General features: G+C 41.9%; 1 protein-coding gene across 4 annotated transcripts in view; it reads left to right on the top strand.

Annotated features, from left to right (window-relative positions):
- Positions 1 to 20,734, top strand: part of gabrb2a (gamma-aminobutyric acid type A receptor subunit beta2a) — a 30,143-nt gene extending 9,409 nt beyond the window's left edge. The window contains exons 4-10 of one of the 4 annotated variants that reach the window (XM_040119471.1): positions 2,699 to 2,919; positions 11,605 to 11,687; positions 15,908 to 16,045; positions 16,245 to 16,397; positions 18,386 to 18,630; positions 19,092 to 19,232; positions 20,378 to 20,734. In XM_040119471.1, the coding sequence (XP_039975405.1) occupies positions 2,699 to 2,919; positions 11,605 to 11,687; positions 15,908 to 16,045; positions 16,245 to 16,397; positions 18,386 to 18,630; positions 19,092 to 19,232; positions 20,378 to 20,734 (1,338 nt within the window). Of the gene's footprint in view, positions 1 to 2,698; positions 2,920 to 11,604; positions 11,688 to 15,907; positions 16,046 to 16,244; positions 16,398 to 18,385; positions 18,691 to 19,091; positions 19,242 to 20,377 lie in introns of all 4 variants that reach the window. The other 3 variants (XM_040119470.1, XM_040119474.1, XM_040119472.1) reach the window with 3 other exon arrangements.
- The last annotated feature ends 3,978 nt before the right edge of the window (positions 20,735 to 24,712 follow it).

The raw sequence follows: 24,712 nt of genomic DNA, 5'->3' as shown, positions 1-24,712 counted from the left end.
ATTTTATTTGAGTATCAAAATTCTGAGCGTGAAATGTCCTAATGTATGGTGTCCTCAAAAATTCCCACAACACAGTAAAAAAAAAGTAGTGTCCATTGCAATGTGTAGTTTATTAGGTGGCGATGATGATGTGAAGAGGATGAAGGAGACTCCGCTGACACTGTCTTGATTGCATATAAAGGTTTATTACAAAGAAGTACAGCGTCAATTCAAACATGTGCAGATCTGCTTATGAGAGGGTGTGAAGCCGATGAAACCCCACCCCCCCAGCCTTGACCAGCGACTCTTAGATAAGGCCGTCATCTTCCCAGGACAGGTCACCAACATATGGTTTTAATCATAAAGTGTTACCTCCCTTTCCAGGATGCAAGGCCTCCTCTAAGTCCCCCCAATCTAGGGCCTCTGTGATAACACTTAAATTTATCTCTGCATATTTAACCATACACCTCACATGCACACAACTTTCTGCCAATAATCCCAGAATGCAATGCCCTGCATTTTATAGACACAAAAATGATTTGGCTGCAGTTGCCTGACGTGACACGACACCAATGACGCTGATTCACAATTGTCCAACAACTATTGAGTGTCTAATATTTGGAGTAGTGAGTGAGTGATTGACGGCCTACACCTTAAAATTCTACTGGCGCTGAAATCATTTGTCATTGAACTGATTTGATAATCAAAAGGTAATTAATCACAGCATTATTCTGATATTTAATCATTTATATAAGTCCTTTCTCAAGCAGAATACATTTCTGGGTTCAGCTTCTCAAATGTGAGGATTTGCTGCTTTTCTATGTTTAATATTACTGTGAGTAAAATATGTTTGGGTTTTCAGTTGTTGGTTGGACAAATGGACATTTCCCAGTTTTCTGAGATCTTAATGACTAAAAAATTCCTCGTTTTAATCAAAAAATAATCAACATGCTATGAAATAATATTGATGATCGTTACTTGCAGCCCTAAATTCTACCCCGTTAATTCAAAACACAAATGAGGAATTAAGAATGAATCTATACATCAAAAATCCAAGACGTGTGTGTGTGTGTGTGCGTGACACACCAGACACACTCACGCTACCGGACTCTGACAGTATCCACCAAAATGTCAAAGGATGTGTAACAAAAAGTAAAACACAGACAGACTGTTGCTGAAAGACTGGTGAATAAATTCAGCTTCAAAACAATAATTTGCTCAGATTGTCACCACAGGGCTCCAGTTAATATCATTTCCTTCAATTTTTTCCAGTTAGTCCGAGGGAGTCACAGTATCTTCCTCTCAGACTTCTCTAGCTCCTTGTGTTTCTGTGTTCCTCCATCAGTATGGCGAAGGATGGTGCTAAAGACAGGGACGTTTTGCAGGCGATGCTGCCTCAGTGGGTGATGTACTCTGAGCCCACAGGCAGCAACTAACGATCCCAAAGGTGATAGAGATATCCGATCGACAGGCTGATAATGAGACAGAGAGGGAGCGAGTGTGAGAGGAGGGTTCAGTGGGAACTCTTGTAAAATAGGATAAGGATGCGGCCGTCCTCGCTTGACTTTTCACTCCTGAAAAAATCAACATGGCAGCAGCTCGTGTATTTTTAGATGCCCTTTTTACACAGTGTTTTGGTTGATCACACTGCATGCAATGAATGATAAGAGTTTAAGAGTGGGAGTGGCAAATGCTTAGCAGTGTCACGCCGTGTGCGTGATTGGTGATGATAAAAAATAAATGCTTTGGAAAAACAGAAGCAATGTGATAAGTAATGATGATGGCTGCTTGGACAAGAAGCTCAAGGGCCTCGTTTCATGGACTATATTTTTTAATTTGTTTTCCAACTCATCGATTGCACTGCAATACACTGTAACGGAGCCGATCCATCTGCAGTTCTGTGTTTTACTGTCGCTGTGTGGGTGTAAGTCTTTTTTTTTAAGAGTGAGAAACAGAGACAAGAGACAGAGAGAGAGAGGAGGTGGTCGAGTTTACAGCTACATCTCCGAGCATTTATAGAAACAAACTCTACAGTATAAATGCATTTTTTACCATTGAGGTTAAATCGGGAAAGCTCCCCTTAATCTCTGCGCTTGTGGTCGTTTATTATTCAGAGTTAGAAGCAAAACCAAGCAAAAAAAGAGAGCCAGTGAGGAAGCCCCAGGTGCAGAGATCTCCTGGCTCTTTGCATTAAGGGGCAGTATTGTCTCTATAAAGCCGAAAGTGGCTTCACTCACTCCAGTGGAGGCAGATATTTTTAGCTTGAGACAATAGTGAGCCAGCTGAGAAAGTTCCCCTCTTGTTATGGTCTTAAAATTAAGAGAGGATAGCTGAATATTAACTCCCCAAACCCGGCCGTCGTGGCTGCTAGTACAGGCCATGGCCTTTCAGACCTCCGGCGACCTTTAGCTGACCTTCTCACTATGCAGAGTGCATACAGCGTGCTGTGACACATCTATGGAGTCATGCTCAGACGTTGGCATGAAAACACATGCTGTTGGAGCTCGATACGTTTCCCAGCTGAGGTGATAGTGGAATTAAAGCATATACTCTACTCAGGGTCCCACCTGAAAGATTAAGTCAGTAGATTATGTCAGAAAGTGTTTGATTTATGACTTTAAAGTATAATTAACACCAGTATTATTGATTCTCCTTGTGAGTTTGTGTCTGAAGTCCTGCACTAGCTTCACTAAATGGACTCCCCCTCTCTGTCCTCCAGGACTACACCTTGACAATGTACTTCCAGCAAGCGTGGCGGGACAAGCGCCTGTCCTACTCTGAGATCGCCTACAACCTGACTCTGGATAACAGAGTGGCAGATCAGCTGTGGGTCCCCGACACCTACTTCCTCAATGACAAGAAGTCCTTCGTTCACGGCGTCACGGTCAAGAACAGGATGATCCGTCTCCACCCAGACGGCACGGTGCTTTATGGACTCAGGTAAGCCTTTTACACGTGCCCTTCCCATTGTGTCATAATTAATAAAGTGATCATGATGCATAATGTGATTGTATCTGGTGCATCCTGTCTGACAGAAGGATAATTATATTTTTTTACAACTTGGTTCACCAAGCAGCAGCTCAGATCTGTGAACAAAGAAACATTGCTAAAAAAAAATCTCACTGGGGAAAGAAACATGTGCAGTCAGATGAGCATAAAACAAATCTCCAGCTTAGCTGAGAAAAAAGTGAAGGTGTAGTGCAGTAAAATTATTAAGCAAACTGTTGGCTGGAAACACTGCCCACAGTAAAGAGAGAGACTGACTTCTGATTAAAAGGAGTTAAAAGAGGAATACACAGCAAGGCATGTTTATTTGTGTAGCACCTTTAAACAACAAGGCAATTCAAAGCCCGGGTAAGAAAGGCAATAAGACAAGATATAAAAGAAACACAAGGTAATATAAAAGATCACATGTAAACAGGATTTAAGAAGAGTGAAACCAAATAAAAGATGAAAGTGAAAAGCTAAAATTAAATAAAAATGATTAAAGAAGAGAATAAAATTACAATGCAGTTACAGTGCATGCAAGATATAAACAAAAAGTCCCACATTTAATTTAAGGCTACAGGATGTAAATTCTTTCCTATATCTTTATGCTGAAATATGTTCCAAAACATATCTTAATGTGAAGAGGTGCTGTAAAAGGCTTCTGTGACTCAGTCTCATTGAACAGCCTGGCAGCAGCGCAGAGATATTTCCCACTAAAGTTTCTGAGTGAGCCTTGCCCTTCTAACCAATCATACAAGGCCAAAGTCAGGGGTGGGAGCCCGCCGGCGGTCAACCAACGCGTGAACGCGCTTGCGGTCTACTGCTCCTCTCATACCGTGGCTTCGGGCTAGTATAAGCTGCTGGAGGACGTCGCTGCGGCCGTCTCACAGCCTAGCAAGCTTCCGATTCCTGCATTAGCTGAGGCAGTGAACACAAAGAGGATGTAGGGGAAGGGCTGGGCGGAGCGTAACGAGGCAGGGAGAGGGAGCGGTGGGAGGAGCGGAGTGATTTGCCTTAGAGTCGCATGCTGGCGCTAGCTTGATTTCCCGAACGGAATTATTGTAGCTTTAATAAAAAGCAATGGCAAACTGAAAAATATGAGACCTCTATTAAAAAGAAAAATGATTATTAGAGACAAATGAAAAATCAAACTTTGCAGTTTCTTTCTCACAATTTGGCTGGAGAAGTCCTGGAGAATTTTACCTCAACAAGACTTTTAAAACTACTCAAACTACTAAAATGAATTAATCTGTAGAGATACCATCAGTCTTTGGTCACAGCTCTAAAACACATGGGACCTGTGACTGTAAATAGTCTAAAGCCAGGATGGTTTCTTCTTGAATTCCTGCTGTGTTCCCATATCAGTTATTTTGGTGCATACAATTATAGTCAATACTGCAAAAATAAGACCTAAGGTGTAAAAAAGCAGAATTATTCTTTAGCAGCTGTGTGTAGGAGGTATTTGCCTTCATGTTTAAGGCTTTCACATCCCCTGATGATCATCAGTTTCAATAATTGATTGGCTGTGATCAATAATGAAGCAGGGTGGTACAAACAGCCGGACTGAGTCTGATTCTGCAGGATGGTTCAGCCCGTCTACAAGACATCTCTTCATGGTGTTGGACTGTGATGCCTCTTAGGAGACTGTCATCCATAATTGATAACTCATAATCAATAATGTAGCAGTTCAATACAAACACTTGATCTGTATTTGTACTGATGCAGCATATTTGACTGCACAGGCTAGCACAGCCCGTCCATCACTGCACTGCTGCCTCCTCTGATCTGTCGCCTCCTCTTTTTGTGTGTGTGTATGTGTGTGTGTGTGTGTGTGTGTGTGTGTGTGTGTGTGTGTGTGTGCTAATGATCTCAGATTAGTATCCGCATTTAAAAAATGAGATTATTGTTGCTAATTCAAGATGTTGCAGCATTCAGTCATTCTCTCTCTAGACTCAGATGTCCTTCTTGCGCAAAGACTGCTTAAAAAATTTAAGTATCTGCACTGCACCAGATTATTCATCGCTACATTTTGTTTCAACACTCGATAAATGTAATTTATAACGCTCTGACTCAATTATATAAGCCCAACACATATTTTTGTATAACTGCCAAAAAGTAATGGAGGCTAGGAGAGGGTTGCTGTAAAATTTGAGGGTGTGCGTGCAGCAGAGAGATGCGGTTGTTACCTCAGATATGTTGTCCTTGTCAGTGCCGGTGCCTCCTGGCACCTCCATTATTTGGTTCGTGGGTTTGGTCCAGGTTTTATTTGACGCTAGCAAGTCCAGACACAGGCTGCTGTCAGAGTCAGCCCAGCCAGATGCCTGAGCGCTCTGAGCGCACTGACACATACCTGTAGAGACGGGCGGGCTGGTTGCAACAGCGGGGCTTTAGTGGATGTGGAGGACATGGCTAACTGAGAGGAGACACAGACTCCTTAGCAGGGAAAACAGGATGTATGTGAACACATACGTGTCCTGTCAAGGTGTGCATGACTGTGTCGTTATCTGCACGGCTATGAATTCATTTTCGTCTTTATCATCAGTGTAAAGGTCAGCAGTGGTGGGAGTGCATGTAAAAGTTACAAGTAAAAGTTCTGCAATCAAAATAAGTATAACTACAAAAGTACTCATTCTGCTGCAGAATGACCTCTGTCAAAGGTATATTATCATATGTTGTATTATTTGTATTATTATTGGAGCTAAATTTAACTACTTTGCATACAGTTGGGTAGTTTTATCTGCAACAATGCATCACATTCTATTAACTGATCATATGTCTAGTAACTACAGCAGTGTTGTGGAGTTAAAAGTATAATATTTCCCTCTGAAATGTAGTGATGCATAAAGTAGCGTAAAATGGAGGGACTCAAATAAAGTAAAACCACTTCAAAATTTTACAGTACTCGAGTAAATACATTTAGTTACTTTCTGCCACTGAAGGTCAGTTCACGTACAGATGTTTCATATTAAGGTTAAGAATTATGTGTTCTCTTTTGGGCTTTAGCATTAAAATTTTTTTTAGTTTCAAAGATCAATATTTTATTTATTTAATTAAATCTATTAGTCGGGGACCATGTACGAAAAACATTAAAGGGGCACTACGCTGATTTTACGTCAGAGTCACTTTACTCCTCATTATACAGCGATTTTCAGCTGTATAATGTCATCTTTGGCTCTGGAGGATCTTGATCTCCAAAATGACCCTGATGACGTTATAGTGACGTCACAGTGACGTTATCAGGGTTATTTCGGCTTTATCTCAGAGACTACAATTTTTTACCAGTCTGTTACCAACTGGGAGCCTGAAGTTTGAAAATATGGGGTTTTACGGGGGAGGGGGGGTCTAATGAAAAGATGTTGTCCAGTTGCATCATGGGAAATGTAGGATCCAGTCTTTTTGAGCTTGACCCATGCTAGAGACTAAAAATCAGGATACACTGATCTATGCTGCTTCAGTTGTGATCATTCTTTTTTAAATGTGTCCCCTTAACCTAATACAAGTGCAGTACTAATTCACTGGAGTACACTTTTAATTCCAACAAAGAGTGAAAAATACGATAAATACTAAATGCAGTGTACAGTAACTCCTATACTCGTGTTCCAGCTCAACCCAATAAAAACACCCGGTGCACCACAAAACCCAACCAATCAAACTGTCTTTTAACAATGCACAATCACTTTGTGTTAGATTTTTGAATTTACATGACAACACAAGTTAAAAATTAACTAATGTCACGCTATAAGATACATCGTTCTCTCGCTAAATCCTTGCATAATAAGCAGTAAGAGTAAACATATTATTGGCCTTCAAGGTGAATGTGGATTTGTGCTGAACTAACTGAAATCAGCTAACACCACACCTGGGAAACACCAATAGATTAGAGCGTTGTTTAGTTTGCAGGAGACATTAGATGTCTGTGTGTGGGTGAGTGTTTGCAAGTGGGTGAGTGCTATTTTTGGGGCGCATGCGGAGGAGGAAGGGTGAGGGTGTTGTTTACTTCTTATTCCCTGGATATTTAGTGCATCCCAGTCCTGCCAAATCCCGGTCTTCAATTATCAGGAGGAGCAGAAAATTACAACAGTGCTCCCAACTGTCACTTTAGAGCTCGGTTTGACTCTAGGGGAGAGGCCGTCTGATCTAATTACCCAGCCCCTGAAAAGGCTCAGCCAATAACATAGATACAGCCCAGGCTTCAAGAAAAGACAAACACACACTCACACACACAACAGGAAAAAGCACAAGCTCCATTGCATGTCGCTCAAAATTCACAGAGTGGGATCGAGAAAAGAGGGAGAGCCAGAAAAAAAGAAAAAGACATGAAGGTCAGACTTCATTCAAAATGCAGAAATTGTTAGGATTCTCCCTCCTCCCTCCCCTCAACCCCCCAACCCCTGCCCCCACCCGCCTCCCCTCCTTTCTCTTTCTCTCTCCCTCTCTTCCTCTTTGAATATCGTAACTCCTTTTGTGAAAGGACATATCCTTGTGCTATGGAGACTGACGTCCTCCTTTGTCAGGGCGAGGAGTGTTCCACTCTGTAGCTCAATAGATGACATCGCATGGCCAGGAGGAGAAAGCTGCTGAGTGGCGGAAGAGAGGGATTTAAATAAGCCCTTTACTCTGTCAATACCATCAATATAGGCTTAGCATCGCCTTCAAAGTTATCCATTTCTGTCTCAAACTACTGATCAGGCAGGTTGGTTTATATGTTTTATGTGTTTAGCCTGTGTTTTGAAATTAAGACACCTCTCCTTTGATTTGGCATGCTATGGCACACATAGGAGCCTCTTTGTTGAGCTACTGCAGACATTTTATTTTCAAATTTGGCAACAGTGCCTGCGCAGGGAGAAACAATCCGGCGTGCCATGTTTCCTCAGCTCAACATGGGCTCTCTATCCAAAATGGAGGGAGCTTCTCCATCTTAATTTAACTTCTAACTTCATTACAATGTGGATGTAATAATTTCTCAGTTTAATTAAAGGCTGCACAGGTTTAAAACCTGCTTGCAAAAATCTCTCTCTGCATTCAGTCTCTGCTGTGACGCTCCCTTGAAATGAGATTCTGTCTGGGAATTCGTGGTGGTTGTGTTATGTCCGTAAACAAGGTCATTTGGAATAAAGGTGCACAGGCTGCCTTAGGGGGGTCCACACAAACACACACACACACGCACACACACACACACACACACACACACACACACACACACACACACACACACACACAGAGCCCGGGCTGAACTGTGAGGGAACATGCACAGGAGAGAAAAAAAACAAAACAAAACAGCCTCTTTTAGAACTCCATGTCCTATTAGCTCCGACGCAGAGCAAATGTAGCGTGTTTGAATCTGCGTGATCTGCTAGAGCGCGGCCTCTCCTCCGGCAGGTTGGGATGAGAGAGAGGGACCAGCCCTGATGTTGATTAAGAGCAAACAAGCCTGTGCTACATGATCACTGCTGCTGCTGCTGCTGCTGCTGCTGCTGCTTTTGCTGCTGCAGAGGTCCACAGCAGACTCTCGCTGCAGCGAAGATGACGATGAGGAGGAGGAGGAGGAGGAGGAGGAGGAGAAGCGAGGGCAGGGAGGGAATCCTGCAGAGAAATCCTCACCCGTGTCTCCTCCTCGCTCGTTATTAGCTGTTTATTAATTGTTAGCATGGGTATCAGACATGCTAGCTGGGCCAGCGGATGCAGCAGCAGCTTTTGATCAGTGATGCAGAGTCTCAGACAAAAAAGCTCAGAGACTTCTGCTGACAATGTAGGTGGGCTAAAAATAGGCTGGTATTTTTACCTCTGCCATTTTGGCCTCATTTCCACTTTTCCCCTGTGCTTCCTCTGCCACCGTGATGATTTAGTGCCAGTGATGATGGTGAGTGATGAGTGACTTGCTGGCGAGCACAACACCCCAGTAAGTTGGGGCCATAAAAGGGGTAAACTAGGACAGAAATAAGACTCCTGTGTTAATCCCCCAGTGCACCGTGGCCCTGCTAACTGGCTCTTACATAAGAGCCCAGAGAGCAAGAAATATGAGGCAGAGAGAGAGGTAGAGAGCCGGAGAGTGTGAGAGAGAAAGACTGTGCATCTGTACATCTCAAAAAATGAAATCCCAAACTTGCCAGGCTGGGCCCAGGGGAGCTGCAGCTCTTATGTAGAAGGATTTCAAATAAACTTTTGCTCTTAATTATTAAAGACAAAGCACTCTTCAAGATAAGTTTGTAGTTGCAGTTAAGAGAGGAACGATATTGTGAGTTAGTTTTTATTGCTCAATGAGCAGTTTATTCTTATTTGCTAAGCAGAGAAGAGTTTTCAATTGTTTCTAAGATATGTACAGTGCAAAAAAAAAAAAAAATTTTTAGACTGACTCAAGCACAGCACAGCCCATATAAAATGTGCAAATTCTCTCTTTTTTTTCAAAAAAAAAAAAAAAAATATTAATGTTGTGTATGATACATTGTTCATATATGAACAATAAGATGAAGTACCTTGATTTGTAAAGTGTTTACTCTGCTAGATTCATCAAAAACAGATATGCCTGCCCGGTTGTTTTATCGATAAAAACCTTCCCAATTGATTTTCCAGAAAATTGACCATATCATCATATATCAATATAGCATTATAAAATCGCATATACTGCTATTGTGTAAGTATTTCATCCACATCGCCCTTCAAGTCATTTCCTTCTGTTCCTTTTAGCCCTAAAAGCCCAAACTGTTCCCAACACAAACTAACTTGTTTCAACCATTTTCTACAACTGAGTAACTTCTTACAAGACAGAATAAGACAGAATCTGTCTTATTCTTTAAACAAGCAGATTTGGGTTAGAAACGTGTTAAAATGACGTCATGACAGTGGCAGATTTCTTTCACTTGAATTAACAAAGCAAGATTTTTAGGGTTCAAAAATAATCTATCTATTTATCTATTTATCAATAATGGCTTCTAGTGGTTGGTCAAGGTCTGAGTGCTCACATATCATATATGAATGGATGGACCACTAAAGCAAGAAACTGATGAATTGATAGTAACCAGCAATGACAAGGGAAACCCAAGGTCACGTCAAATACCTCAACCTATACTGGAAATTTTCCCAGGGGCTGCTATTATTGTGAATGGTCGCATGATACTATCATGTTTTATATCAATCAGTGTGTGTGTCTGAGGGAGTGTGGGTTTGTCTTTCAAGTCTAGGATGCTAGATTTATTCCCCATAGTTAAATTGTGTGTCCAGTCTCTCTCAGACAGCCTCGGGGGTTTGGCACGGCCGAGTGCCAGCCTGTCTCAGCTCTGGCCAACTTTTCATGTGTGTAACAGGAAGTGCGTCGCTCTGAGTGAACCTGTCGGACGCGACTGGCACACACTCGGTGGCTCTTTCTTACAGGATAGTTTGACCAGAGCTTGAACCCTGTTCTTGTTTTATCTGCTTATGGGATGTGAATGGACTGCCATCATATATCGCTTTTTCTAGTCTTATCGACGACTCAAAGCGCTTTACACTACTACCACATTCACCCGTTCACACACACACACTGATGATACATCAGGGGCAATTTGGGGTTCAGTATCTTGCCCAAGGAGACTTCGACATGCAGACTGGAGGAGCCGGGGATCGAACCACAGACCTTCCAGTTAGTGGACGACCCGCTCTATCTCCTGAGCCACAGCCACCCCAAAATAAAACCAGTACATTGTGCCAGTTACATACTAAATATAGTAGTAACTGCATACTGTGTATAATGATTTTAGTAGTTTACTGTTCATGCAATTATTATACAAGAAATAAATATGCTTTACCATTTTGTACTAACATGAAATGATGCAACACGTGAACCCGATGGACAAAAAAAAATCACAATCAAAGGCAGCTGCTATGTAAATTCATCAATTCATTTAAGGTTTATCTATACAGCTTGGTCCAACGACAGCATTTCACGGTGTTTTTTTATTGGCACCCCGTGCACACAACACATTAAAATGCAAAAATCCAACATTCAGACAAACATTAAAACTTAAAAAGCTCCGAATCAGAGATTAGGATAAAATGGTGAAAGGGAAAAAAAAAAGGGGGGGGGGCATCAAATCAGCAACAAACTGGGCTCCGAGGATGAACTGTAGCCTTTGAGAAGAGGGAAGAATTTTTTCGCAGTCTTTTTGGCCAGTGCCAGGAGCTGGGACCCAGTGGAGGGTACAGTAGAGAGGGGTTATAACATGAAAGAGGGGAAATGTTAAGGAAATGCAGGGATCAGCAGGAGGTTTCTTTTAAGATTCTTAAAACAAGAAGTACATGTTGAAAGGGCAGAGAAAGCAAAGCTACTGGCCGATCATTTAACTTACTTTTTTTTTCAACTCAGGCTTTGTCAAAAATGGAATAAATTGCTACTCGGATAACTTTCTAAGATTTGTCAATTGGCATTTGATTTTAATTTAATCTTTTTTCTTTTTTTTTAAAATTCATTGGGTTTTTGTTGTTTTCAGAAGTATGGTTTCTCATCAGGTGTGCCTGCTCCGTAAAGGTCTGTCATCATCCTGTTTTGACGTGTACATCGTTCTCTGGTGTGAAGGTCAAATGAAATGAACTGGGCTCTTCGTGGCGGCCTCAGCCGGCTGTGTGATGATGAATCCTATATTTCCCATCCCACTCTATGTCTAGGATCACCACCACTGCAGCCTGCATGATGGACCTGCGTCGCTACCCTCTAGATGAGCAGAACTGCACCCTGGAGATCGAAAGCTGTAAGTACCGTTGTCCCTGACAACCAGCTCTCACGCCCACACATAGACGTAGAATTAAACAGATCCCACGTACAAATGCAGCTCTGAAGTCTGGTTTGAAAACAGTCCGCTGGTCCAGAGGCGGCAAGGTAGAAAGAGGGTTGATAAGGCTCCATGTAAAATGCTGAGAAAGGCTGATGAGACATCAAGAGATACGCATCAAGAAGAGGAACATCACTAATGGCTCACTGACTGATAACATCCAGCCTAATTAATTCAACTCCAACTGCAGTGGCTTCCCAAGGCGAGGAGGGGCCTGATTAGGTCCAGTGTTTCAGCGGTGTGCTGATTGTGGATGTTATGTGCCACTTTCTCCCGAAACTGCCTCCATGTTTGTACGGTACAAAGAGCTCATTTTGCATGGAGTTTGTAATTGTACGTGATCTGGCGTTCTTGAGTCAAGGGAGGGAGGGAGCGTGTAGGAACATGAGAGAGAAAGACGAGGTCCTCTGCGTGTTTTATCTGGGTCTCCAGAGAGAAGGATTATGGGGCTGGGATGTGGTGTAGGGCTCAGTCTTTCCGGGTTTGATCACACTATTGCCAGCAGCGTTAAGCAGCACAAAAACAGTGTGGGTCAGAACCGCCTCTCGCTGCTCCTCTCTTTTCATTTCTCATCTCCTTTCTTTGCACAGTCTCATCCTCTTCTTTTTTCTCCCAGCCTTTTTATCTCTCTCACCATCACTCATACCCTTTTTTTCCCTCCTCCTCACTCATGCAGCCCAACACACACACACGCAAACACACGCACACACACACACACACACACACACACACACACACACACACACACACACACACACACACACACACACACACACACACACACACACACACACACACACACACACACACACACAGCTCCAGTTTTGATCACCAGGCAGTATCTGCTCTCATATGGATTAACTGGCAACGGTTTTAACGTTGGAATCGCTTCATGCCAGAGCATGCTATTTTATTCAGACTAATGAGCCCAGAGAACTCTCACTTCCCTTGATAAACTTGATGCATTTTTAACAGACACAAGTCTTAAAACCCCAGATCCCCTGATACATCAGCAGCTCACTGCTGTGGCTCAGGCCGCCGGCCTCATATGCCGGGCTGCACTGAGCAACAATTGATTTCTACCCCTCCAATACTAAAGATCGATTGCACATACACACACACACGGGTGCAAATACACATCCGCAAACAGTATGTATGGATAGCTTAGAGGTCATACTGCATTTACTGTCTCTTCACGTCTTTCTTCTGGGATTTAAATGATGAGTGCAGTGATGTAATACATTAACATCTTTCTGAAAACATATAGAGACGATGGTCCAGAACTAATGGAGCTTCAAAATGACTGACCAGCTATGTACAGGCCACTAAATGCTTCCCTATGACGCTCTCTATTCCCAAACTCCACAACACCCTCCTGATCCCGCCCGTCATGGTTGATCCGAACTGAACTGAGCTGCGCATCAAAACAGCAGCATGGTGGACTCGGCCCTAATTGGGGTGATGCGGGGTTGCACAAGGCAGGGATGATGACAATGCAGAACTGGAAGGAGAGCCATCTGAATCTTCTAGTGTACAATTTTAGCACTAACCACATAATGCACCACAGCTGCACCAGGGGTGTGATGTATCCAGTTTGCCTGTTGTATTTCACCGTGGCAAGAAATGCAACAATTAAAGGATGAGTCTGGCCATAATCTATGCTTTTCTAATGTTGACAAATTCCATGAAAAGACCAGAACCAACAATGTATTGATTCTATTAACAGGCTTTGCCTTTGGAGGAAGTCTAGCTAACTGTATTTGTCTGTGCGATAGAGCTCCATTGTTGTCCAAAAACACATTGATGAGCCACACCAGTGTACTGCGTGACATGTTCCTCATTACTTTACTTCATTACTTCACTGAATCCCACGTATACCATCCTGCTGCTTTAAATAATCACTAGAGCACCAATTAATCCGCAGCTGACAATAGTCAACGCACAGCTCTCTCCTGTTGGAGTAACTTTTGCTAAAAGCTGCAGTGCCCAGGTGTTTTAGGAAATTATTGAGCCCTTTTTAAAAAAAAAAATAAAAATAAAATAAAACTATATATTTGTGTCTTGTTTTTAATGATTTACATCTTAAGTAGGAAAATATGGGTGTTTAGCTGAGTGCCACAGACAGGATAAGTCAGAAAGTATTGAGAGACGGGATAACACATTGTGGAACCTTAAAAGTCAATGATGTAAGAAATACCTTCCCAGACCAGCATCAGAGACAGAGGCCTTGATCAACGTTTTTCACAGCAGACACCACGACATGTCAGAGTAGGAAAAGCGCGGGTGTGAATAGTAAAACGAATGATGGCTGTTCAGCCCTCAGTTTCAGGGTCCTGGTGTTGTCCATCCAGGTTCATGTAGAACAAAGCCATTGTTGATATTATTAGTAACAGCTGTGCTTTTCCTCCTGTGGTAAGTCAAAATGTCTGCTGTTACAAGGGCCCGCGGGTGAAGTTAGCTGCCTGTCCAACCAGTAACAACTCAAAATGAGCACCGTGACTAACTTCACCTGAATGTCAGCGCCACAGCAACAAAGAATTATGTGTTAATTTTTAAAAATCAAAGCCTTGGAGTTTAATAATTCATCGCATCTGAATAGGTCACTGCCTCTATTTTGAGTGTGAGGCAGCAGCCAAAGTAGAACTCAGCGCAGGGAGATGGCTGCTCCCTGTTTGCCTGCGACACTGTTCGTGTCAGAGACAGACAGTCTGCAACACTGGAGTCCCCTGACTGCAACTGCAACAGTTTCCATCCATGTGCACTGCACACATCATGCTCCAAATCTCTGCTGCTCACAGTGTAATGTAGCTTTAAAGTAGTACATCTTTGTCCCAATATCAACATGCTTCAAAATGGAAAAAAGCCCTGGTTTTGAAGATAGAGAGTTGCAGCTACAGAATGTTTTGCTGCTAACATCATTTATTAGTCTTTTCTATTCATTATAGTTACTTTTTTTTGTTGTTGTGCAGTTTAGAAATTTATATTCTGCTTCACACTGAAAAGCCGTAGAGAAGCCTAAAAGCTTTTAACTTTTAAGTGACACTCCACACGTAATTTCAAATCCGAATGCTGTTTTAAGGGATCACACTTTACATTAGTCCGAACCATTCTCTGAAACACACAACAATGCAAATGTTTTAAATCAATATGGCACCTTGCATCCATTGTTTCAGGTTGATGTAAGGAGGTTATGAAAACAATTCTGCTTGACATGGTCATCCATCACAGTAAACATTTAGCTTCATTTTTTATGAATGTTATTTGTTTACATTGAGGATGCAGTTTAGAAAGAGGACAAATAACTTTTTGAAAACTCTTCCCTCTTGTTAAACAACCTCGTATTCACCAGCTATTTTGCTGGAAGATCACACTAAGTGAACATTAGTGTTGTGAAATTAGTTTCTTGCATCAAAAATTGAGGCTTTATGGCTAACGGCTAAGCAACTGATGTTTCCAGAGTTTCCATCAAGCACTTGAACGCACCGTTATCATGCATTTATAATTGAACTCTGACAAAAATAAAGTTGGCCATATGTTTACTGTGATTACCAATCTGAAGCGGGTGTCCAGTCACTGTAAAGTGGGTTTCGTATCATATAGAGAAGTAAATGGAAAACAATGGCTACATGGAAGAGGGGAAATCAATCTTAAAATGTGTACATGCTTTAGAACAGTGAGTGCTAACCTTTTTGGCTCGTGACCCTTTGAAACAAAGCCAAGTCAACTCATGACACCTCTTTAAAGTTTAAATATTTCTTCTTCACTTCAGCCACTTCAAGAAAAATTTGAAATTTCTCAGGTTGCTTAATTTGATAAACTTTTAGAAAACTACACTATTTCAGAGGAGAAAAGGAAAAACAAAGGTTCAAAATAAATAAACATAATTTAACATCGCAGACATGTTTTTCTTTTCCTTTTATTTTTCCAAACTTCTTAATCATTTTGTGACCCCCCATATGTAGTCTGGGTTGGGTACTACTCTAAAAAATGGTGAGTATTTCTTGTGAAGGGGCAAAAACACACAAAACCAGTGACATTGTAATTTAACACTGCTGCACTACATTATGATGTATCGCAGACCGTTAATGGATGATGATAATGTTTCTCTAAGTGTCCTGGCTTTGGTTTCTCCTCTGCAGATGGCTACACCACGGATGATATCGAGTTTTACTGGCGAGGTGGAGATGGCGCCGTGTCCGGGGTCGACAGAATAGAACTGCCACAGTTCTCTATTGTTGACTACAAACTCATCTCCAAGAACGTGGTCTTTTCTACAGGTAAACAACACAACAGTCAACTTTACTGTTGGTACTTCAACAGTTTATTGAAGGGACATCTAGTTTTATTTTTAACATTAAAATACATACACACAAAAAGACGTCAGAATCCTCCCCAGTGTCAAGGAAAATATAGCTTTTAGTGGGCGTCATTGAGGGAAATCTATTTCTATCCCACTTCTTTGTGTGCCTCCTTCAGGTTCCTACCCCCGCCTGTCCCTCAGCTTCAAACTGAAGAGGAACATTGGTTACTTCATCTTGCAGACATACATGCCTTCCATCCTGATTACCATCCTCTCCTGGGTCTCCTTCTGGATCAACTACGATGCCTCAGCTGCCAGAGTGGCCCTTGGTAGGATTGCCTCGCCGCTGCTGAACAGTGACCCTGGGAAATAACCCAAAGCTAAATGATAACAGACCATAAAACGAGCCATTTAACATACACTGAGCCTTTTACATCTATACATTGTTGTCTCTGTCATGAGCCTGGTCCCTGTTTTGACTAATTTTCCCGGCGTTTACTGTTTTTTCTCATTAGCTCCGAGCACGTGAGTGATAGCAGTGTGTGATAGGCTGCCTGGCTAACTGTCTGTTGTTCAGAGATGACTATATGCATGACTCATGCAGAGCGAGAAGCGCTGCAGCTCGACCTTGAAGCGTGCTGTCTTTCTCACTGCCTGTCTTTCCATCGGAGCCTCTCATTCGCCGGAGATCCTAGCTTATCAGAGCCGCGTCCAACTAAATTACAGGCAAATGAAAAGTGGCAACATTTGCTTAAATGTACCTTGCACATTAGAGTGAATGTTGTTACCCCAATGTCACACTACCACTAATAGTAAAATGCGATGCCACAAAGCTCCCTTTAGTGTTAAACTTGGGTATGACAGGGGAGAGCAGCAAAGGAAATGGCTCTGAGCAATATGTGTGTCGTTCTTGTCACACACCATTTGTTTTCTGAAGTGGGACACATGCGGGTTGGAGCCCCAGACGGTGCATTCGGCGGGTAACGTGATTTAAAGATGTGCCTGCTCGCAGCATCCTGTGAACGCGCAGCGAGCGAGCGCAGCCAATGAGAGATGAGGCCCCATGCTACAGTGACACTGCTGGCTGCTGGGTTATTTATAATGCGTGTGAATCTGACCAAATGCAGATTGTGCATGCAGATGACTAATGTATCAAACACAATGTGTATATGTAAAAAAAAAAAAAAAACAGGTGAATCGTGCTGTGACTAATAGCAGATGTTTACAGTGACACTGTGCTTTTTATAAGCCTACAGTTTATTCTTTGTCCATTAAGATACATGTTGGGATACAAACCTTACTCACATGAAACACACACACAGAGACAGTTTCAGTGTCAGGAGGCTTGGAGGGATCTTTTTATCCATATGGGTACACATTCTTTCAGGCCTGTCTGTTTGCTACAAATAAATACATATAATGTACATGATAATCATGAATGCTCATGTTCACAAGCATCTGCCCAAATCCTTTGAAGATGTGCACCTGATCTCCGTTATTTTGATGTAAAGCAAATTTCAATGAAACAAGACACCCTTGTTCAGTCATTCGCCCAATAGTTTGCGGAATAACGAGCAGTACATTTCATACACTTTCTAATCATCGGGATTAAACATCACCCCCTGACAGGTGTAGAGTCATCCGACTGTAATTTTCTTATCTTTGAAATGTGCAGCATTGCAATGTTGGACTATTAGCAGAACGTAGTGTATGTACTATACTGTACTATATGGTGCATAAATTTACACATGCAGAATATGGACACTCAAATAATATAGATATATCATTATATCGTAAATAGGCAGTGATTTAGCCACGGTGGAGCTTTAAACTGAATAATAACATCAGCATGCTAACTTGCATCATCTTAGTTTAGCATGTTAGCATGCTAATATGTACTTATTATTCAAATGTCAATAGTATGCAGCTATTTTTCAGCTCTTTGGTCAATACTTGTACTGAATGTCATGGTAATGGCAACCAGCAGTTGGAGACATTTCACTCAAAACCACAAATGTCAACCTGATGAGGTGTTAGAGGAAAAGTCAGGCGATCACCAAAATCAGTTGGATCCATCCTTTGTGCACCATGAATGTCTGCGCAGAATTTAATCTTAATGTATTCAATAGTTGATTTATTTCAGTATGGACAAAAGTAGCGGACCAACATTACTGTGCTTAGAGCCATACTGCTAGGATAACTAAAAATGGAATATAACCTTTGATCAAATTGACAAGCTTCTTTTTTTAAATGTACAGATGATGGTAAAAACGTCTTGCAGTGTCTAAAGACTTTCTTTCTAAACGTGTGACTCCAGGGATCACTACGGTGCTGACCATGACCACCATCAACACCCACTTGCGAGAGACGCTCCCTAAGATCCCCTACGTGAAGGCTATTGACATGTACCTGATGGGCTGCTTTGTGTTTGTCTTCCTGGCCCTGCTGGAGTACGCCTTCGTCAACTACATCTTCTTCGGCCAGGGTCCCCAGCGGCAGAAGAAGGCGGCTGAGAAAGCGGCCACGGCCAATAATGAGAAGCTGAGACCCGACCCGAACAAGGTACGCATGCAGGAGAACTTTCTCTTGAGGTATCTGTGCTGTCAGTTAATATGTCCGTTTGTTTCTGTGGCAGAAAATAACTTCTTCTCCTCTCAAGGTCAATGTGATGCTGTGATCAATGCTTGATGTCCTTTAACCAGCACTCTTTCTTCCTGCTCTAGCTCTCCGTTTCTCACTGGTTTAGCCTTGTGCATCAACTTTATTACTCAGACAAGGATCTGAAAGACTGAATGCAGAAGCAATGACTGGCTGTTACTTTATCTCCATATTTCTGTGTCTCTCAAAGGGCAAGCCACCTTGGAAAAATCACTGGCTGTGGTGCCAAAGCCTTCCCTTTAAATCTGATTCAGCTGCTAAGTTGCAGGAAGAACAGCAACATAAAAAATAAAACACCCTTTCCTTCTGAGTGTGGCAAGCTACGATTTCCCCTAAGTAACAGTGCTGATTTTGTATGCTTGCAGTGGCTGGTGGGAAATGTAGTTCAGAGAGATGATGCTCTGTATGCCAGAATGAAACAGAGGGAAATTGACGCATATGACTCGATGTGGGATCCCATCTTTGTGGACGATGCCGCATTAGGACTAGGCGAGCAAAGAAATAAGGTACTGGAGGTTTTGAAAGTCAAAACTAACAATGTCATCAATCTGAATCAACCCAGATCAGAGGAAAACGCTGTAGTTTTTGTGCATTTCTTTGATTTCTATAGATTTTTAAGGCAACTTTGATCATCACTCCCACCATTGTGTTTTTCCCTCTCTTGGTTTGCTCTTCATGCATTTTCCTGACAAACATGGCTTAGCGGTTTGATTTCTGCAGGCATAAATTTAATCATAACTTGGGCTGTAAATCTAAATTAATGGGAAATGACAAATATGGCAAGAAAAAAAAAACATCAGTAGCTTCTCTTAAGATAATACAATTTGAAATACAAATACTGTACAATCTCAAAGGCAAATGATGAATGTCATAAGACTAAGTGAAACAACTGAAAAAGAAAAAGGACCGTCAGATAAGAGAAAGAGATCATTTGCAGTTTGATGAATAGTGCCAACTAAGTGGCTTTGCTTCAAAGTGAGTTACACAAAAATAACAAAAATACAAATAGGCTCCATTTACAGCGTGACAGGATTGGATTAAAGGGACGTTTTTCCTCAGAAGTCAGGCTATGGATGAAGAATTGTTGATCCGAATTCACTTCCCACAACGTCTTTCCTGACCTGCCCCGAACCTTTTTAGCCTCTCCTCCATCTTTGCAAAGTCCTTACTATTTCTCTCAACCTTCTCCTGTCACATTTTTTTCCTTTGCTTTCTCTTTTTTTTTCAGTTTGTCTTGTGAATCGACAGAATTTTAACCAAACTCTGGTTGAAATTCTGAGATGACAATGAAGGTTTCTCCATGAGAATTAGTTTGTGGAGTTCGTTGTGCTCTTCCAGGAATGTTATTTCATAGTCTTGTGGTCGTATTATCACTCAGATATTTATTGACAGACGATCAATAATTTACTTAGTGGTTTTAAAGCGCTTAAAATATTCTTCACTGTAAGTAACACAGTTTTTGACTCATTTGCATTACCCATTCTAGCACCTCATCAGTATTTTTTACACAGTGAATTACTTAATGATTGTTATAGCTATACTTGTTTTGAATAATCATTTTACTAGACTTGGTTTAAATTCAAATACACTCTAAGATTTCCCTTTGGTAGTAACTTCTCATGGCTACACCTGTTTTTACACCCTCACACAGATGACTCCCGACGACAACATCCTGTTCAGCACCTTGGAAATGAAGAATGAGATGGGTGGTGCCGGGGATCTGTCCCGGGGCCTGGGAGCACCCGGAGACCCCCGTAACACCATGCTGGCCTATGATAGCTCGACGCTGCAGTACCGCAGGGCAGCCATGGCCCGCCAGAACTATGGCCACAGCGCCTTGGAGCGCCACGCCCAGAAGAAGTCGCGCCTACGGAGACGGGCCTCCCAGCTCAAGGTGAACATCCCAGACCTGTCCGACGTGAACTCTATCGATAAGTGGTCCAGGATGATCTTCCCCACCGTCTTCTCCTTCTTCAACGTGGTCTACTGGCTCTACTACGTCCATTAAACCTGGCGGCGTCCATTGGCCAGCTTATGGTGGCCATGCAAAGAAGGGGGGAAGGGAAATGGGGTTTTAGGGGACATGAGAGAAATCAAGAAGGAGAGGTGAGAGATGATGTGAGTGTGAGAATGAGAGATGAACAGTGCACCAACTTTTTTAGCTGGTTCATTTTAGAAAAAGTGAGGAGAATGCAAAGACTTTTGGATGGACTGCAGCAGCACCCAACACTTCAGTCAGCAGTGACTCTTTTAGGATTTGGGAAACACCTTAAATACGACTGACAAACACTCGAAAAAGAAGAGCAAGTTTTAAAAAGACAGAAATGGTGCCTGTTCCAGAATTTCAATATATCACTAATATTTGTCATTCGTAGCTTACTCTCTGTGGATCAAATATTTATGCTTGTGTTTGCATATACTTTAAGGATTTGTTTTGTTTAGTATCTATTTACTTCGTAGCCAAGCTGTCTGCATCCAGGAAAGCTTTATAAATGATTTTAAAGGAGTCATCCTTGATAGTCTATTTTCCTATAATTACTGTATATCAAAAACATCCTTTAAAAGCATGCTTATGTTTGATTTCATTTGCATCTCAGTCATAATGATGATGGAGCGCAAAGCATTTTAGTTTTACTAGTTGAGGTTGGTCTGTCAGTTACCATTTTGCAGCTTTGGCTTAGCACAGCTCACCTGGGTGGATGGTTTGAGCATCGCTGGAGGACAACAGGTGGACAGCAGGGGGCGCTCTTTTCTCTGGACATCCCTGTGGGGCTTTAATGGTGCCAATGCTGAACAGAAAAAGCTTCCTCGGTTGTTGAAGGTCCCAAATTACCCGGTGAAAGAGCTGGACTGTTGGACACTGATGCTTTGGCCAAGTTTATGTTTTGTTTTTTGCTGTGCTGACAAAATCAAGTCCATTTCACCACGTGGTTATTTTTTTAAAGAGAACATTTAACTCCTCCATACTTTCTGCCATCATTTGAGGAACTTCAGAGGTGGAGAATGGCTTTAACACGACCTAAGCTGATGTAAGAACTTTGCTGATAGATGAGCTGAGTTTCATTGCAACCAGAGTTGCTGCATAAATATGGCAATCCACAATCATCATTATCAGTAGAATTGAATGATAGAAGTTGATGCATTCCATTGTGATTAGGTTTCTGTTTCGAAAAACTGTAGATAAACATAAATCATGTTTAAAGAAAAAGATATGATTCATTTTTATAAATCAATACTCACATTAATGTGTAAATATTGCGAATTTATTCTATTTAAATGGGTCTCTGTTGTTGTTTTTGCAGTTGAATTACGGATCAAATGTTCCATTCAGTCAAAAAAAAAGAGCAATTTAACTGAGGAAAAAAGAAAACACAATTCACAACTTTGCTGACTATGTACTTTTTGGACTTTTCTCTCTTTTCTTTCTTTTTAATGGACTCTAATAGCATCTACTTGCTGAAACTAAAGCACTTCCAGACACCAGTGACTTTTGGGTCAATGTTTTGTTCTCCAGAAACGACTTAACAAGGACCCCACTATCCAGGCATTGAAGTCAGGCATATTTTGTACAAAGTTTCTGTAAATTCCAATTGTAATATTTCATAATGACTGTAAATATCTTGTGTAATGATTGTCAGCAATTATGAAGATGTATCTAAATTCAATTAAAACTCAATTCAGTCTATCACTTCAATAACAGAGTACACGGGTGGCAGTTTTATGTGTCCTGTATGATTGTGAGGCAGATTACTGACTGTCGGGCTCATGGCTGATTGAGCGTCTGAATGAGTGAGTGAACAACTAAACCCGACACAGTGAGTGAGTAGGCAAGCGAGAGAAGCAAATGTAGGGGTGAATAGAGAGACGTGAGGGCTGCAGCTGGGGACTGTTGGCTGCACAATGGATGGAGAAGCAGGAGGAGTCAGAGCCAGAGGCCGCAGCGGTGGTCTGGGCTGAGATGGGCTTGGCTGGGGTCTGAGCAGGGCTGAGCGCCGGCCCTGGCCTCAGGGGACATTAACGCAGAGAGCCATAGATATGGAGGCACTCTGTGGACTCAACTGTGGCCCGCTGGCTGCAGGGGCCAGAGCGCTTGCTACAAAAAAAAAAAGATAGGAAGAGAAAGAAAATAAAGGGCAAGAAAGAGAGCGATCCATTCATCCATGCCTCAGTCTCTCCCTGCATTCTCCCCTCGCTCAGCCAGCTGACTGCACTTTGCACTGCACTCGCTTCCTGACCTGACCACTGTTACAGCCCTTAAATTGATGCTATTGAATATTTGATGGTGGAAAACACTGAATATTTGATATTTAAAGAGAGATTTTGTTCTAACAGGGACTAATGGGCAGCTAATGTTTGATCTTGAACTAAGAGGAACAAAAGAACACAATGAGATACCAATGCATGGAAGATGTTATCAATGAGGAAATATCTGATGACATTACGAATTAGAAATAATGCCATAAGCAAGAAATAAGGATTCTGAGTTTGTTAAAAAAGTTCAGTTCTGCTTCAGACACACAGAGAGCCTTAAACATGCAGTAGTGGACTTTACTCATTGGGCTCAGGAAAATGGAGGGCAAAATAAGACAGAACTCAGAGAACGAGTTTTATAACAGGATTTTGTTTTTTAAGTCAAAGAAGAGTCCAAAGCATGCTCTGAATAAGATTGCACATGGCCTTTGAATGTGTCTGTTTCTGGGCTTGTTTTACTATATTTGTGGGGGTCCTAAAACCAGGAGCCCTACTTGTGGGGCCCGACAACTTTGGGAGGACCGAAATACAGGATCCCACAAGTTTAAATGGCTCTTTGAGGGGTAAGACTTGGTTTTAAGGTTCAGGTTAGACCTAGTTTTAGGTCAGGGTTAGGTAAGGGGCTAGGGAATGCATTATGTCACAATGCTAGAGGTACAAGGATGTGTGTTTGTGTGCGCGTGCGCGCGTGCGTGTGTGTGTAAAAACTCTAAGTGCAAAACTACCTGAAAAAAGGCACAAAGTGGTGTAAAAACCGATCTAACGCACCATGTAACCTTGTTCCAGGTTTCTCCATGCATCGGTAAAAATCAAATATAAACTACTGTTCCTCTTCAGTATAACAGATGTATTATCTCACAACAGTAGACAGATGGTTTGTGCTAAATTGGTTCTCTCTGTTTTCCTCTTTTCAAAAAGGGCATTAGTGTTGACGTGTAAGAGGGGGGGAAAGGCAGATGCTTTCTACTTTGTAATGTTTCCATGTCACTGGAGTAATTAGGAATGCACAGACCTCTGCTCTGTGGAATCATGTGTGTGTGTCTTGTTTCCAAGAGTGTGTTTTGTTTGTGTGTATGTGTGCAGTGTGGACTCACAGCTGCGCCACTGCGCAGCCAAGCCAAACCCAGCCAGAGCTGACTGGGACGGGTGAGAGGGTGAGTCTGGCACAGTCGCATCACGCCTACCCCTTGCTATACACGTATCTGATGGAAAAACACACTGAGCTGCCAGGAGCGATGAACCTGCCTGTGTCATCTGTTCAAGGACAAAACAGGAAGTCATTTGAATTTCTGACTGTTCATAAATCACCTGCAAGTTTGAGCATGGCATCCTTAAAAAACACAAAATAGATGTCCATGCATCTCCGTTTGAAAACTATTTTTCAATAATGTCTCTATGCTGTGTATCAAATACTAACCAGGTTATGTTTCATTACAATGGCTACAAATGTGCTAAATTTAAATTTAAGCACAATTAATGAGTGACCCAGTGCAAATCTGACTTGTTTAAACAGGTTCGGCAGCCTGCTATGAAAAAGACAACATACAGTATGTCAGCATGAGGTAGTGAAAGGCATCCTACATGCATACCATCTGTACAAGAAGCCACTTTGTTGTAGTCCATCATACGAAAGAGTCTCACACACATTCATTTGCCCAATTCTGTATAACCAACATGATCAAAATTTTAGCCTTCAACATCCAAATCTGAAACTTCTTCTCTGCTGAAGTGTTTG

The sequence above is a fragment of the Xiphias gladius genome, chromosome 23, assembly GCF_016859285.1.
Source record: "Xiphias gladius isolate SHS-SW01 ecotype Sanya breed wild chromosome 23, ASM1685928v1, whole genome shotgun sequence".
Lineage (NCBI taxonomy): Eukaryota > Metazoa > Chordata > Actinopteri > Istiophoriformes > Xiphiidae > Xiphias > Xiphias gladius.
This window is presented reverse-complemented; position numbering and strand designations above follow the sequence as displayed.